This window comes from Cajanus cajan, chromosome 6 (genome assembly GCF_000230855.2).
Source record: "Cajanus cajan strain Asha chromosome 6, NIPB_CcT2T_4, whole genome shotgun sequence".
NCBI lineage: Eukaryota > Viridiplantae > Streptophyta > Magnoliopsida > Fabales > Fabaceae > Cajanus > Cajanus cajan.
In genome coordinates, this window is record NC_138522.1 from 49,930,221 (window position 1) to 49,945,397 (window position 15,177).

At 32.2% G+C, this 15,177-nt stretch overlaps 1 protein-coding gene across 1 annotated transcript; it reads right to left on the minus strand.

Annotated features, from left to right (window-relative positions):
• Positions 1–387: 387 nt before the first annotated feature.
• LOC109796637 (NAD(P)-binding Rossmann-fold superfamily protein) lies at positions 388–8,908 on the minus strand. Its single transcript, XM_020356357.3, has 10 exons — positions 8,696–8,908; positions 8,274–8,391; positions 8,078–8,166; positions 7,793–7,848; positions 7,644–7,699; positions 6,970–7,063; positions 5,091–5,170; positions 4,200–4,242; positions 3,789–3,880; positions 388–773 (listed from the first exon to the last, which is right to left on the minus strand). Exons 1-10 carry the CDS (start codon positions 8,749–8,751, stop codon positions 597–599), a joined length of 861 nt encoding a protein of 286 aa, XP_020211946.1. The 5' UTR covers positions 8,752–8,908; the 3' UTR covers positions 388–596.
• Between the last annotated feature and the right edge of the window lie 6,269 nt (positions 8,909–15,177).

Below are 15,177 nucleotides of genomic sequence, written 5' to 3' on the forward strand. Positions count from 1 at the left end.
GAGTTAGGCTTAAGATTTGTTGAATCGTTAAACAGGAGTGTTCTATTTGGAATTGGCCCACTTTTTTAGTTTATTATTTGTTTTGGGGACTCAGCATCTATGTCCATTCTCTTCCAGTCAAGTTTTATGAATTAGGAAACGTGGGATCAATTTACCAATCAATTATTTCATTACCGATCAATGAACTAGTATACTTGACTCGATGAACTCGTTGAATTAATGGATCAAGCTAGGCATAAAATTACGACAACTTACACAACGGGAATATTTTTATTTCCTTTGAAAATCACCCAATTCAAAACCTTTGTTCACGACCGTCTACCAAAAGAAATCCCGAACATTCAAATCACCTAAGTGGTAATTGGTAAATTACATTAGATGAAAGAATTCAACAAAAAAGTTTCTGACGTATTGAATTAAAAAATTGGAAAGAAAGTTCTATGGTCACATGCACGCACTTTCAGATATTATTCTGTAAAGGAAATGGTATGGAGAAATATTCTCAGTTAAACAATAGTAAACAGGGATATTCTGTTCAGAAGCAAATCGCCCCATATTATATTTATACAGAAAACAAAATAAAGGTAATTCTAGTTTCATTTATGTTGCTGACTGTAACGTTGTATTCCATGAACATCTACGATCCCCGGGGGGAAAACAGCATCAGTAGCAGCTCTAACAGCAACTTTTGCCACCGCAGTAACATTGACAGGAGGTGTCAATAGAGGCCCAACAAGTGGGATCTGCTTCAACGGCTTAGCAATTTCGAGAGCCTACAGCACTCAAGTGAAGTACGGTTAAAAAAATGAAGAAAGTTTAAGTTGATATTGAGGATAAAACTAAAGCAATTTTAAGAATTAGACATTCAATCAAAACCAAAAAAAGTAAAATGTTATGCCATGAATGTATACTGCAAGTGTGCATGCATACTTCAAGAAAAGTCAGAACTTTTACTGCGGGAAAGAGGAATTTAAACTTCAATTAATCAACCAGTAAACAGTTTAGACAATTTATGAGATTTTCCTTTATTTAAATTTTAAATTTTGAATAAATTTTAGATAAGATATTTGTTATTGTTACAATTTTAGTTTTATATTTTATTTTCAGTTATTCAATATAATCTCAACAAGTAGAGTTGTTAGTAGATGAAATTTGTTAGGATTTTTAAATTGATTGTAAGCCTATACATAAGCATCCTCTCCTATGAATTTCAATGGTAATTTTAATAATAATTTTCCATCTTCAATTTTAATTTTATTTTGTCTGCAAGATCCAATTTTTCTATATTTTTCACAAAATATTTCCAACAGTGGTATCAAAGCTTGCTTCTTACTGGCTGTGAGGAAAAAATTTATTGAGCGCTAAACACATTGAGGTTGAGTGCAAACACTAAATTGAGTGATTTATTGTTCAAACAATTTTTGGTGCAAGGATGTCTACTTCTACCAATTCACATGCAATTCCAATGTTTAATGGTAAAAATTATCATATTTGGGCCGTCAAGATGAAATTTGTTTTAAGATCTCAAGGTTTATGGAATGTTGTAATTTCTGAAGCTGATCCACCACCATTGAGAGAAAATCCAACTATTGCACAAATCAAAGCTTATGAGGAGAAGAAGCTGAAGAAAGATAAAGTCATCACTTGCCTACATGCAGGACTTGCAAATCATATTTTTACTAAAATCATGGGCTTGGAAACACCTAACCAGGTGTAAGACAAGATTCAAGATGAATTTGAAGGCTGTAACAGAGTCAAATCTGTTAGGCTTCTCACATTGAAGAGAGAATTTGAATTGATAAAGATGAAGGATAATGAATCTGTCAAAGATTATTCTACCAGATTAATGGATGTTGTGAATCAAATACGACTTCTTGGTGAAACATCATTTACATATCAAAAGGTTGTCGAGAAAATTACGGTGCCTGAAAGATTTGAAGCCAAGATTTCTGTAATTGAAGAGTCTTGTGATTTGCAAACTCTCACAATTACTGAATTGACCAGCAAACTTCACACACAAGAGCAAAGAGTCTCCATTAAAAGTGATGAAACTGTTGAAGGTGCCTTTCGAGCAAAGCACAATGGAAGAAATTTTGGAAAGTCACGAACTTTCAATAAGAACAAAGGAAAAGATGAAGGTTTTTCGAAAAAAGGAAATTTTTTGCCTTGTTTACATTGCCAAAGAACCAACCATTCTAAAGAAGATTGTTGGTTTAAAGATAAACCACTTTTTCACTATAATTTTTGCAATAAAAATGGTCATAGTGAAAAGTATTGCAAATTAAAGTAGAATCAGGCTGAACAACAACTAGAAAAACAGGCAAATGTGATTGAAGAAAAAGTGATGATGAAGATGAGTATTTATTTATGACATCTCAAGAATTCAATTCACATGAATTGAATACTTGGCTCATTGATAGTGGTTGCACTAGTCACATGACTAAATATTTATTATTTTTTACCTCCATTGATTAAGTCAAAAGTCAAGATGGGAAATGGTGAAATTGTACAAGCAAATGGAAAATGAACAATTTCTATTGCAACCAAAAAAGGTATGATAAATTGTTAAAGATGTTCTCTACATTCCAAAATTAGATCAAAATCTTCTTAGTGTTCCACAAATGCTAAGGAATGGTTATGGAGTCTCTTTTAAAGAGAATTATTGTTTTATCATAGATAAACATGGTTTAGAGATTGCAAAGATTGAGATGACCAAAAACTGTTTTTATTTGAAATTTGATTTGGTTGAAGATCATGATTTTATTGCTAAAATTGATGAAAGTAATGTTTGGCATGGAAGATTTGGTCACACTTTTATGCAAAATGTATTTGATACGACAAATTTCAGCAAATGGTATTCAAAGACAGGAGGAGGAGTTAGATTGAATGACTATGAAGACAATGATTTGGGTCAAGAAATTGATGAGCAACAACTCGATGACATGGCATTTCAAAACTCAATTTTTGGAGTTCATGAAACTAAAATTTGTGATGTTCATGTCAAATCCCAAGGAAGAGTGTTAGATTTATGAGATTTTTCTTTATTTAAATTTTGAATTTTGAATAAATTTTAGATAAGATATTTGTTATTGTTACAATTTTAGTTTTATATTTTATTTTCAGTTATTCAATATAATCTCAACAAGTAGAGTTGTTAGTAGATGAGATTTGTTAGGAATTTTAAATTGATTGTAAGCCTATACATAGGCATCCTCTTCTATGAATTTCAATGGTAATTTTAATAATAATTTTTTATCTTCAATTTTAATTTTATTTTGTCTGCAAGATCCAATTTTTCTATATTTTTCACAAAATATTTCCAACAAACTATAATTGAACAGGCAAACCCCAAAGCCCAAATCCCTCTATAAACTAATAATAGTAATTAATATCAAGAATGCAAAGATGGAAAAAACCTTAAAGATATTGGCTTAGTCAAGTTGTATACAGAGGACCTGTCTGATAAATTTCTCCATTAAACACTTATAAGAAAAAAAATAGAAAGGAAAAATGAAATAAATTTTTCCATAAACAAATATTAACTTATACGTAAACTTTAAACTAATTAGTAAAGGCTCTTTTACATTAGTTTCTCAAGAAACTTGTTAACAAGCTAATTTTAATTTACGGAAAAATTTATTTCATTTTCTTTCCTATTTTCTTATAAGTGCTTATGGGAAACAGACCCAAAAACTAATGTCAAATCATCAAAGGAGCAAAGTTATTTGCATATCTGAACGGAAAAAGTAATGTCTGCTTCATGTTAGAGAAGCACATGAAATTATTACCATTTCCAGTGGAGATCCAATTACACCAAGGGGTATCTTCAAACTCCCAACACTTCGAGTCCCATAAATAAATCCTGGCCTCAGAATTACTCCTGCAAAAAGGCATGTAATAGTCCAATCATGTACGAGCATAATACTCCATACCAAGAAACACGAGTAGCTTCACATTTTTGTCATTGTTAAATGTTAAATGGAAAATTTTACTTTCTTCATCTCTTGTACTAGGGAAACATCTTTGCAATAGTTTGTAAAAGAGAAAAAAATGGGTGAAAATGAACATATTGTCTCCTATTATCAACTAGGATAGCAAACACATTACAAGCGAAAAGATAAAATTTACTGACTTCTAAAGTCTAGCCCGGGTTTAATTCAGACCTCCTCAGGAGCAATGTTAAGAGACTGAATACTTACCTCCATACGGAAATTTGGCCTGGATCTCTGTTTCAGCAGCTTTCTGCATCAATTAAGACACTATATGAAAATTTAACAAGACTAAAATAGTAAATCTTGGCATCAAATTTATAAAAATAGAATCATGTACACATGATAAGGATTGCAGCCGAAAGAAAGAGAATAAGAATATCACAAACTGATGACTGAAGAAGTAAAATTATTAGCACTGACAAAAAGAAAACTGGCCAACCATTTAAATAAGTATGTATCTCTTTAAATGATCTGTTAGATACAATGACTTGGACCCAACTCTACTTAATTAATAAGACTATGTCAGTGGCTGGTTCACTCAAAGAAAGAAAGAGAAGATACAGTATTGCAGGAGATTAATCAGTAAAACTTTAAAAGAACCATCAAGAGGTGAATCTTCTGGAATTGGGAGGCTCATTGGCATAAGAATTCTGCTAGAGGAAACAATGGAAGAACCATCAAGAGGTGAATCTTCTGGAATCAGGGAGGCTCAATGGGCATAAGAATTCTGCTAGAGGGAACAAGAAAGGGGGGACTCGTGTACAAAGGGTGGTTAGGAAGGTAGTCATTAAATAGGAAAGTTTATGGATTTGGGGTGTTATAACTGTTTCTTCCAGTTTCTAGCAAATTAGCTGGAGGAAAGTATTATACAGCACAGGATGCTCTCCAAGGTATCTTATTTATTTCCTTTACAGCACCAGTCTGTTGAAGAGGGAATTCCTTTACAGTATCAGTAAGATAGCTAATTGCATTTTTTTAATGTACCCACAAAATGTTAAAAATTGTTGACTCTTCTCCATCACATATTTCCCGGTAAAGTTCGTTAACTAATGATTCATTCCTCAAAATATCCTCACAATAAAGAGTTGAACATATTACCTTTCCATCATAATACCCCTGTAGTAAGTAATTTACTACACCAAAGTCAGCAGCGGAGATATAGACAAATCTTTTAACACCTGTAAGACCAAGGGCAAATCATCCAACAGTAAGTACAAAGTGCCAAAGAACTCTACGGGAAGAAACAATAACTAATACATTTTTGGAATTTGGACAACCAAATCAGTTCCAGCTTCTTTTTTATTTTTATTTTTATTTTATTTTTTTATGAGTTAAACTGACAAGCAGCAAAGAGTTTCCAAAAATTTAAGCCCAAAAAATAAACTCCTTGGCTAAATATCACCCAATAATTTAGATGAGGAGACAAAACAAATTCATGTTTGAATTCATTTAAGTAAACACCAGTCTGACATTAAACTCGTTCCATACTACACATAACAAAGAACTATATAGACATATTGGCAAAGGAAAAGCTTAACAGAGACAACTGCTCAATTTGGTCAACAATTACATGAAATGAAGCAACATTCTATACACCCATCATGGCCCAAGTTGGAAAACTACGTAAAAAAGCATAAAATATTATCCAACTATTTTACTATTTCTTTTTCAGAGAGACAGATTTATATCTGAAAACTCACACACATGATTGTGCTAGAGACTTCAAAGAACAGAAGGCTTATAATTGTTCCGTAACTAACATATTTTATCCTAATGGTACAACAGAGTCTAACATGCATTATCCTATTTCTATGCCTTGTATGGTTTGACAAATGTGTGCCCTCCTCATTTGACCAGTTAAATCAAGTATAGCAATTCCTGTATTGAGTATTATGGCCGTACTATATATAATAACTAAAAAAACTGAAGTTGTGGTCTGCATTGCTACAATAACTTTCTTTTAATGAGGCAGACAAGTGTGACAGCCACCTAAGAAATTTTCTTTCCCCTAATTAACAGTACCATCCATCCTTTTCCCATTCTCCTCTTAGCCACTGTTAGTTTATTTCTTATAATTTGTAACTTTTAATAGATTAATTGTCCTGTGTCAATTATTACATGGCAGGAGATACGTTTTAGTTCAGGGACATAAAGCATAGAGTTCTTTCAGTAGATTTTTTCGGGTTTCTCAAAATTATCCAAATAGAAGATATGTTCCACATTTGTACTTCTATGGCTGTAACTACCTCATGACTGTATCTGGAGAGGGGTAGTTAGAAATATATCAGGGGTAAGATAGACTTGTTGCGGCTGCTGCTAGCTCTTACACTGCAATTTTGACATAGGAAAGGAGATATTGAGCTGATATATTGACTCTGGTAAATAGTAATCCCAAAAATTTAACAAGTTTCAGTATGATTTACAATTTAGGCACGTTCATTTGTAATAAGGCAAAACCATGTTGTGTTTTTGCAAAATTTTGGGAGTATAGAATGTTTTTGTAAGAAAATGTTTTATCATAAACACCTGTACAAATCTGCAACTTTGATCGCAATTAAGTGGATTAAACAATTAAATCCTATATTTATGTGGAAGACTAAGTAATTATATTAATGCTGCATGTAATGGTCTCCTAACTTGTATAGGGAAGAACATGTGAATTGCAGCACCACGAGTATGGAAATATTCTGATCTCCACAAGCTTAACATTACCATGCAAATTTCTATTTTTTTAATCTTTAAAAAGGAATCCAATTTTAAGTAAAAATTCTTGTCATTAATTGTATAACATATTTTTCCAATTCTTTTTAAGCCCAGTCATGTCATTTGATCTATTCAACAAATCCCACCTAGGACAATAAGGCTCATTTGTTGTTGTAAGCTTAAATTGTCCCTGCTACTCTAAGTAGAACCAAAAAATAAGGTAAGAATTGAGAAGGCAGATAATAAATAATAAATGTGTGAATTCCTCAATTACCTTGATCTGAAGCTGCTCTAATTGCATTGATGTTAGCAGTTCCATTAATTTTGTACATGTATGAGTTGGAGCCAAAACCACCGACGCAAGAAATCTTAGAAAAGAAACTCAAGTTAGCAAACAGACCTATCATCACAAGGGGACAAATATTTAAGTATAATTCTGTATCCTAAGCAACAAAATTCAGACACATTAGGTCAGTCGGTGCCATGCATGAAGCATGCTTATGATAATTCTTTAGACCCAAATTATCTTGCAGTCGTCAATCAAAAACACTCGCTTCTTTTTTACCCTTTCAATCCATTAGCATCACAATTATCAACCAAACTGCACAATCATTCTCATCAACATTATCTAGATTCACCAGTGAAAGAGGCTAGGCTTTAATCACCTTTACCAAGCTGACCCGAAGATGAGACAAAAATGAGAGATATTGTCAGACAACTAATCAAGGCATGGGCCTTCAACAACAAATTGGTGAAAATCTAAAGCAACATCTTGTAATCGCAAAGAAAACAGAAAATAAAGTAAAGCCAACTGATGGAGGACCATCCAACTTGCTTCAGGTTTCCTCTTAGATGTTAAATATTCACTGGGCATTATTACAAACTAAAGGGAAACTTGCAATTGCAAGTAAATTGTCCAGGAATTATAACAAGATAAGGGGAACTTACAACAGCAGTGACGCCATTCAAAGCTTCTTTCAATGAATCATTTGAAAGGAGATTCCCTAATTATTAGAAGACAATTTAGATATATTAGAATATTATAGCATCCTACAAAGATTTTGTTTACAATGAAATGGCAAATATATACAGCAGACCTTTATACCAAGAAACATTGGTAGCCCAGGAATCGTGCAGTGACGACCTACCAGACCTGGGAATATAAAAAAAACAGTGAATGGCAATGCAGATACATTACAAGAAGAAAAATGTTGAATAATAAAATACAAAACGTAATTTAATACGATAGGCTAATGATTAAATTTCTCATAACTATCTCATTACCCACAAATATCCCACAAGAAAACGATTAAGAGTTCCAATACAGAAAGCATGACAGACAAATAATTATACAAATACTGAAGAAGAAAAAAATATCAAACCTGCTAAGACTCGCAACAGACAAGCCGCGATCTAAGGCTTCTCTACAAACGTGTGATCCAACAAATCCATTGCCTCCCAACACAAGCAACTTCAATAACATTCAACACAAGTTTTAGGTTAGAAAAGGCATACACACAAATAGAAGTAGAAAAATAAATGTTTCACAAACGATATTATCGTAGTAGAATCGAATACCTTTTCTGCTGGGGGTGGGGGCACATTAACAGTCTCTGCTTCTTCAACTTTGAAGGGCTCATCAACTTTGTTAGAATCCGTGCAGAGATTTCTCCCGCTGATTGAAATTGCCGTGGCACTGCAACGTAAGAAAAGGGAAAACACGACGCAATGGGTGATTCACAAATCATGAACAGAACCGACATAAAATTGAAACCACATTAGTACTGAACTTGACGCTCTGAATTACACAAATAAATAATCAAGGATTCAACACAATTGCATTTCAAACTTACAGAGCACAGTTTCATTTGAACCAGATAGTTAACAAAAATTAAAAACATTAGCAACAACCACACATCGAATTGAGTAGAACACAAGGAAAAACGACAGGATAACGGCAAAAGAGAATATAAAAAAAAGGAAGAAAAGTGAAAACTGACTTGAGCCTTGAAATGGAAGGCGTGGAATGGATCAAGCGCGAAAGCACTGTCCTCATTTGATAACTGAATTGAGTTTTGGTTTCCGAAAACAAGATTGTAGTGTTAGGAACGGCGAAAGCAGGTATGAGAGAGAGTCAAGTCTCAAACTGGAAAGTGCAGACTGCAGAGGGCGAGAAGCAGAAGCAAAAGCATACACGTGGCACCGCTGCTTGCTGACACCTCTTCACCCTATGTGGCTCTATTTCAACCTCAACCTTTCTCACCGCTAATAATAACTTTTTTCAAACTATTTTAAATCATAAGATTATAAATTTATTTATTTATTTTTACTCAATTTAATTTTAATCTATAAAAAATACTTTTTTATTTTACCTTTTTATTTATTTATATATATATATACATTTTTACTCTCAGTTTTGCGGTTAATTTGTATTTCCTAAACACGATTTTGTTTTTTTGTTAACCATCTTAAGGCCTTTTTTGTTGTCCGAAACTTATACCGATCCATCTTAGATTGGTGTTTTTGTTTATTGGCAACTTGATCTATTCTACGTCTACTTGTGGGCTATGGGCCGTTAAAAAAGCCTATGCTTGGGGTTGGATAAGCATTTAGCATTTCACAAGCCCATCAACAGGAAACTATTCTATTCTGGTATTCAAAATCAAAAAATTGCTTCATACTATCCATCAATTTCCTTTAATAAAATTACTTTTATTAAGAAGTGTTATTAATGCATATGCTGCTATAAAGCCAAATAAGTGAAATCATAATTTAAAAATTAAATTATTTTTTTTTATTTTCCTATAATATCTAAACCACAATTTAAGTTTTTTAATTTTCAATTTCACAATTTTAGTCTCATAGCTTAATAAAATGTGAAATTTTGATCTCACCATTAGATTTTCATTTTTTGATCGATAAAATTACACCAATGATTATGACTTGATATTAAATAGATATTATAAAAATTAATATAATAATATTTAAGTTTTATTTTTCATTTTTATTTCATAAAAATTGTAAGAAATTGGAAAACAAAGACTAAAAGTGTATTTTAATATAAATATTAATTATCCTATCATCTACTTGATGTAAAGTTAATAATTAATTTTGCAATTTTAACAGTCAATAAATAAATATTTAGTAGTGAGACTAAAATTATAAATTTTATAAAATTAATAAACTAAAATTAAATAATTTAAAATAATAATTAAAGATTAAATGATATTCTTTTATTGGTAAATTTGTAGAGATGGAATGACAATTTAACCTAATATATAAGGTATTATATGTGTTACATGCTCATTTGAAGTAGTGCCAGTATAAGAACAGTTTGGATTAATAAATTTGTGACCAATCTATAAAAATTGCCATGTCAATTTTATGTCCAATAGTCTCTTTATTTCTTTAAAATTGTAAATCACTACTTGGATAAGTGTACTCCAATTTATATAAACAAATCAAGACTCTTAAAATGTTGTTCCAAATCCTTCAATAATGGTAAAGGTATAAGCAACTTGATATAGTTTTTTCCTAAATAATTACATGTCACAATTCAATGTTCATTGTACCATATATCTAATACTTAATGAAATTTTCAGAACTACAACAATAACCACAGTAAATTTGTCTCTGTTGAAAATAATTAATTTTCTTGTTATTATAAAAAATACTAATTTTCAAATAATTATGAATGACTCGACCCTTATTTATAAATAAATTTGTTATATATATGTCCATTCACACACAAAGCTGTGAAGAATGGTTTCTAATTTCTCTATTGATGATAAATAGATTACATATGTAGAATTAGAATATTCACGAGGCCACAGATAAAGCTTAAAAGAATTATGCTGTCCCTGCTCATCAAAACGCTACGTACCAATCTATCGTGTTCATAAGTCTAGTTTATGGTTTAAAATTTACAAGAAGGTTCCAAGAGATTCATACATAGATCCTTATTACACGCAGCATTGTTTATGGCCAGACGATGTCAGGAGAAAAAATCACTCTTATGACTTGCAGATTTTCACAACTAGGTATTCTTACTTGACATTGTTGCTTACAGTAAGTGCATACGCCTGAAGAAATTCCTATTGATATATACATTATATTCGATACGAGGTGGAATTTAGAGATTAATACAAGTGACATAATAATATTGCGCTGGAATCGACCATATGAGATGACACATTGAAGCTCTTACAAGCTGGAAAACGCACATGATTGAAGAACAGGACTGTGTACGTACGTAGCTAAAAAATAGATGCTGCACAGATTTTGAGAAAGCTTAGTGCTGACTCATGATTGCAATAGCTCAGCGTGCATTGTGTCAAAGAGGGAGACAAGCAGAATATATTGGATCCTTCAGGTGTGCCCGATGGTGGACAAATATATGTACGTGAAAACTGAAAACAACTACCATGGAGTGTATCTTTTAACATTTGCATCTGCATACACTAATGGGGATTTATAAACATTCACCAGATATACAGATGATGTTTAATCAAGTTTTTGAAAAAACATAATGATAACTAGTTTTAGAGTAGTCAATTTAAACTTAATTCAACTCTACAAAATCAATTTGTAAGGTAAAAATTATTTTCTACTTATATACTATTTAATATTGTCTAATTTCTAGTCGATGTGATACCTGGATTTTTCCTAATCCACCTCCTCACATCCAGTACTATTGGACTTGGTACGTGGATGAATGGTGGGTGACCCTTTTTAATAATCTATGATTGGTGGGACTTGAGTTTTTTTTTCTAGTATGTGGATGAACGGTAGGATGACCCTAATCTACGATTGGCAGGACTAGAGTTTTTTTTCTCAATACACCCTCTCATGTATGGTACATGTATCAATGGTAGGTGACCAATTTAAAGTAGATCTTGATAGCTCTGATACCATCTTAAAGTAGTAAATTTAAGCTTAACTCAATCCTATAAAACCGGTTTGTAAGGTGATGATTACTTTCTACTTATATATAATTTAATTGTCTAATCTCTAGTCAGACTTGGGTTTTTCTCAATAATTAGTTATTATTACACATGGTCCAATAAATATGGTTTTGAGTTTGAATATTATGAATGAAAAAAAATGTATTTAAATAAAAAAAATATGATCTAATAAATATTTTTAAATATATAAATTATATTTTAAATTTATAATAAATAATTTATATTGTAGTAAAAGTTTTTTTATATATTGGCAATTTATTTTAAAATATTAATATTTAATTTATAAATAATTATAATAAATAAATAAATAAATCAGATAAGAATTAAAAAAAAATCTTCAAATCTTCCATTGAAAAGTCTACAAATATTCTCACGCAATACAATGTAAACTTATTTATAAAATTTGTTAACAAATGATATTAGAATTGATGGATTGGGTAGGGTGAGTAATTAATAGTCTATGAATAGAGTTCTCCATATCTCAGTTACTAAAGATTTGGTTCAGACGGCATTAATTAATAGTTGTTCATAATATATATACATGGAAGAATCTGAACTTGAAGTGGCAGTTTCCTTATCCAAATAAAAGCTAGTATATGTTTTACTATAGCAAAACGCATGTATAACAAATTAATGGATATGGGATATATTAGTGAACATTTACGTCACAAATCCACCCAATTAAGTTGGGGATCGGACTCGTAGTCGTACTTACTTTTCCAGCGTTGCAATTAACAAAAAATTCCAATACCATATATGAGTAATTATATTTAGATTGCTTTTGACGCTAACTCCGGATTAAAACATAACAAGTCTCATCATATCCACTTTTGATCCGGTACTAAAAATACAAAGTTCTAAATATCTAAGCATAATTAGTTATTTAGTTATGATAAGAACAGTATACACATTATTAAATGAGGTCACGAGCTATTGTTTTATGCTCCAAATATTAGATTACTACTAAGCACGATCTGTTAATGATTGAGGTTGTGAATAGAAACGAATTGAACATAGTGACGTTTGTGCCACTATAGATAAAACAACAGTTTTTGCTTCAACTGCAACAAAAGGACCATTTTCAAAATTATTGTTGGTTGTCGACTATTTATAGGGCTAGAGTCTATGAATCTCTTTAAATGGTCGTCATATTATTTGTTAATAATAGGGGACTGATAACCATATTTTAATGGTCACAATAAAAATTATGTTTCTATAAACTAAAATTACAAAAAAAAAAAAAACAGATGAATTATATAGGAAATGTCATTTGCTTAAATACATTTATAATGTGTTTGATTTAGTGGTAAAAAACTATAATGAGTACAAAATTATGACGAGATCACTGCAAAAAACAATTACTTATTGTTTTTAGAAATCATTGTCCGTTTAACTCACCATAAATTCAAACACACACTCAGTATCGTGAGAAATTAATGCTTAATTTATATATTCTCCTATTACCATGTATTGTACGAATTCAAATATCTTCACAGAGTATTTGGAAATATCTAGAACCTTTTTTCATCTGATCACGTTCAATTTGGCTAGCTATTGATGTAGTACTAGTGGTTCTACCACTAGTTTTCAGCTTGCTTAGTGGATTTCCCCTTTTTCCTTTTGGCTATATAATTCGGGGGTTTTCTTTTCTAGTGGCAAAGGTGATAATGTCTCTTTCTAATTACGTGGACTTATGGTTAATGGTTGATTAAGAGCATAATCCAATAAAATAGCTAAAAAGAAAAACAAAGATTTGAAATGGATTAGCCCATAAGAATATGGTTGGGTACATATATAAACTGATGGTTTATCACTTATCAGTGTGACCGATGAATGAGTACGAATAATTATAAAAGTGACCCTAAGAAATTAAAGAATCAAAGTTAGAGAGCATTAACTCTTGGGGTGGGGCTTTTATGAAATGAGTAAGAATATATTTTGATGTAATAAATCAGGAAAAAATGAAGCATCAAGGTGGGCATTGTTGAATATGGTGTGGCAAATTTATGTGTGGCAAATTTAGTCCCACATCGAATAAGTTTTTTTTGATGTGGCCAAATTAGTCCCACATTGGATAGGTTTGGGAATGTGTAGTGCCTTAGGTTCTATATATAGAAACCCTTCCCTTCACTTTGAAATTATCCCAACTACAAGTTCATTTGTAACTTCTAAGGCTTGTAGTTTTCTCTTCTCTCTCTATTGTAATATTTCTTAGTGAAATATATTTGGTAGTGTCCGAGGAAGTAGGCATAATTGGCTGAACCTCGTTAAATTCTTGGTGTTCTTTCTTTCTTGTTTTGCTTTTGGTTTAAAATTTGCTAGACGTTTCCGCAACAATTGGTATCAAGAGCCAGGTTATTTTAAGGAAAAAACACTATGCTCTGTGCGCTGTAGGTATTCTATAGTCGGCACATCAGAAAATTTTTCCTTAATCCTGGATTTTTTATTATTTGACATTTAGCAAATTTTAAACCTCTGTTCAAATTGAGCTGAGATGGCAAACGAAGAAAATCCACTTAGAATTACATCATCAACTTTGAATGCTTCTTCAAGCATTTTGCAAAGAGCTGTTGGTGGGAATCCAAGGTTGATGGTAGAGATTTTCGATGGCAGCGGTCATTTCGGCATGTGGCAAAGTGAGGTTCTAGATGCTCTTTTTCAGCAAGGTCTAGACATTACAATTGAAGGAAAGAAACCAGAAAGTATGGGAGAGGAAGATTCGAAGACCCTCAATCGATTGGCATGTGGTACAATAAGGTCATGCTTATCAAAAGAGCAGAAGTATGCATTCTGCAAAGAGACCTCTGCTAGTAAGTTGATGACGGAGTTGGAGGAAAAGTTCTTGAAGAAAAGCAGTCAGAATAAACTTCACATGAAGAAAAGGCTGTTTCGGTTCACTTACATTCCTGGTGCCACAATGAATGATCACATCACTAGTTTTAATCAGCTTGTTGCTGATTTGTTAAACCTGGACGTGACTTTTGAAGATGAGGATCTTGCCCTAATGTTGTTGGGATCACTTCCTGAAGAGTTTGAGTTTCTGGAAACAACTCTACTCCATGGGAAGGTTGCTGTGTCTCTAAATGAAGTTTGTGGAGCCCTATACAGCTATGAACTGAGGAGAAAAGACAAAAAAGATAGCTCAGAGAAGGCTAATGAAGCTTTGGTTGCAAGAGGACGTCCGGTGATCCAGGCGAAAGGAAAGAAGAAGCGATCGAAGTCGAAGGCTAAAGTTGGGAAAGATGAGTGTGCCTTTTGTCGAGAAAAGGGGCATTGGAAGAAAGATTGTCCTAAACTAAAAAACAAAGGTCAATCTAAGACTGTTGCAGATTCAAATGTAGCTGAGTATGTTGATGACTCAGATTATTCACTTGTTGTTTCTGGTTCAACCAGCTCTTCTAGTGCTTGGATTCTTGATTCGGGATGCAGCAATCATATGTGTCCTAATCGAGAATGGTTCTATGATTTCAGAGAACTAGAAGAAGGAGTTGTTTATACAGCAAATGATGTTCCTCTTA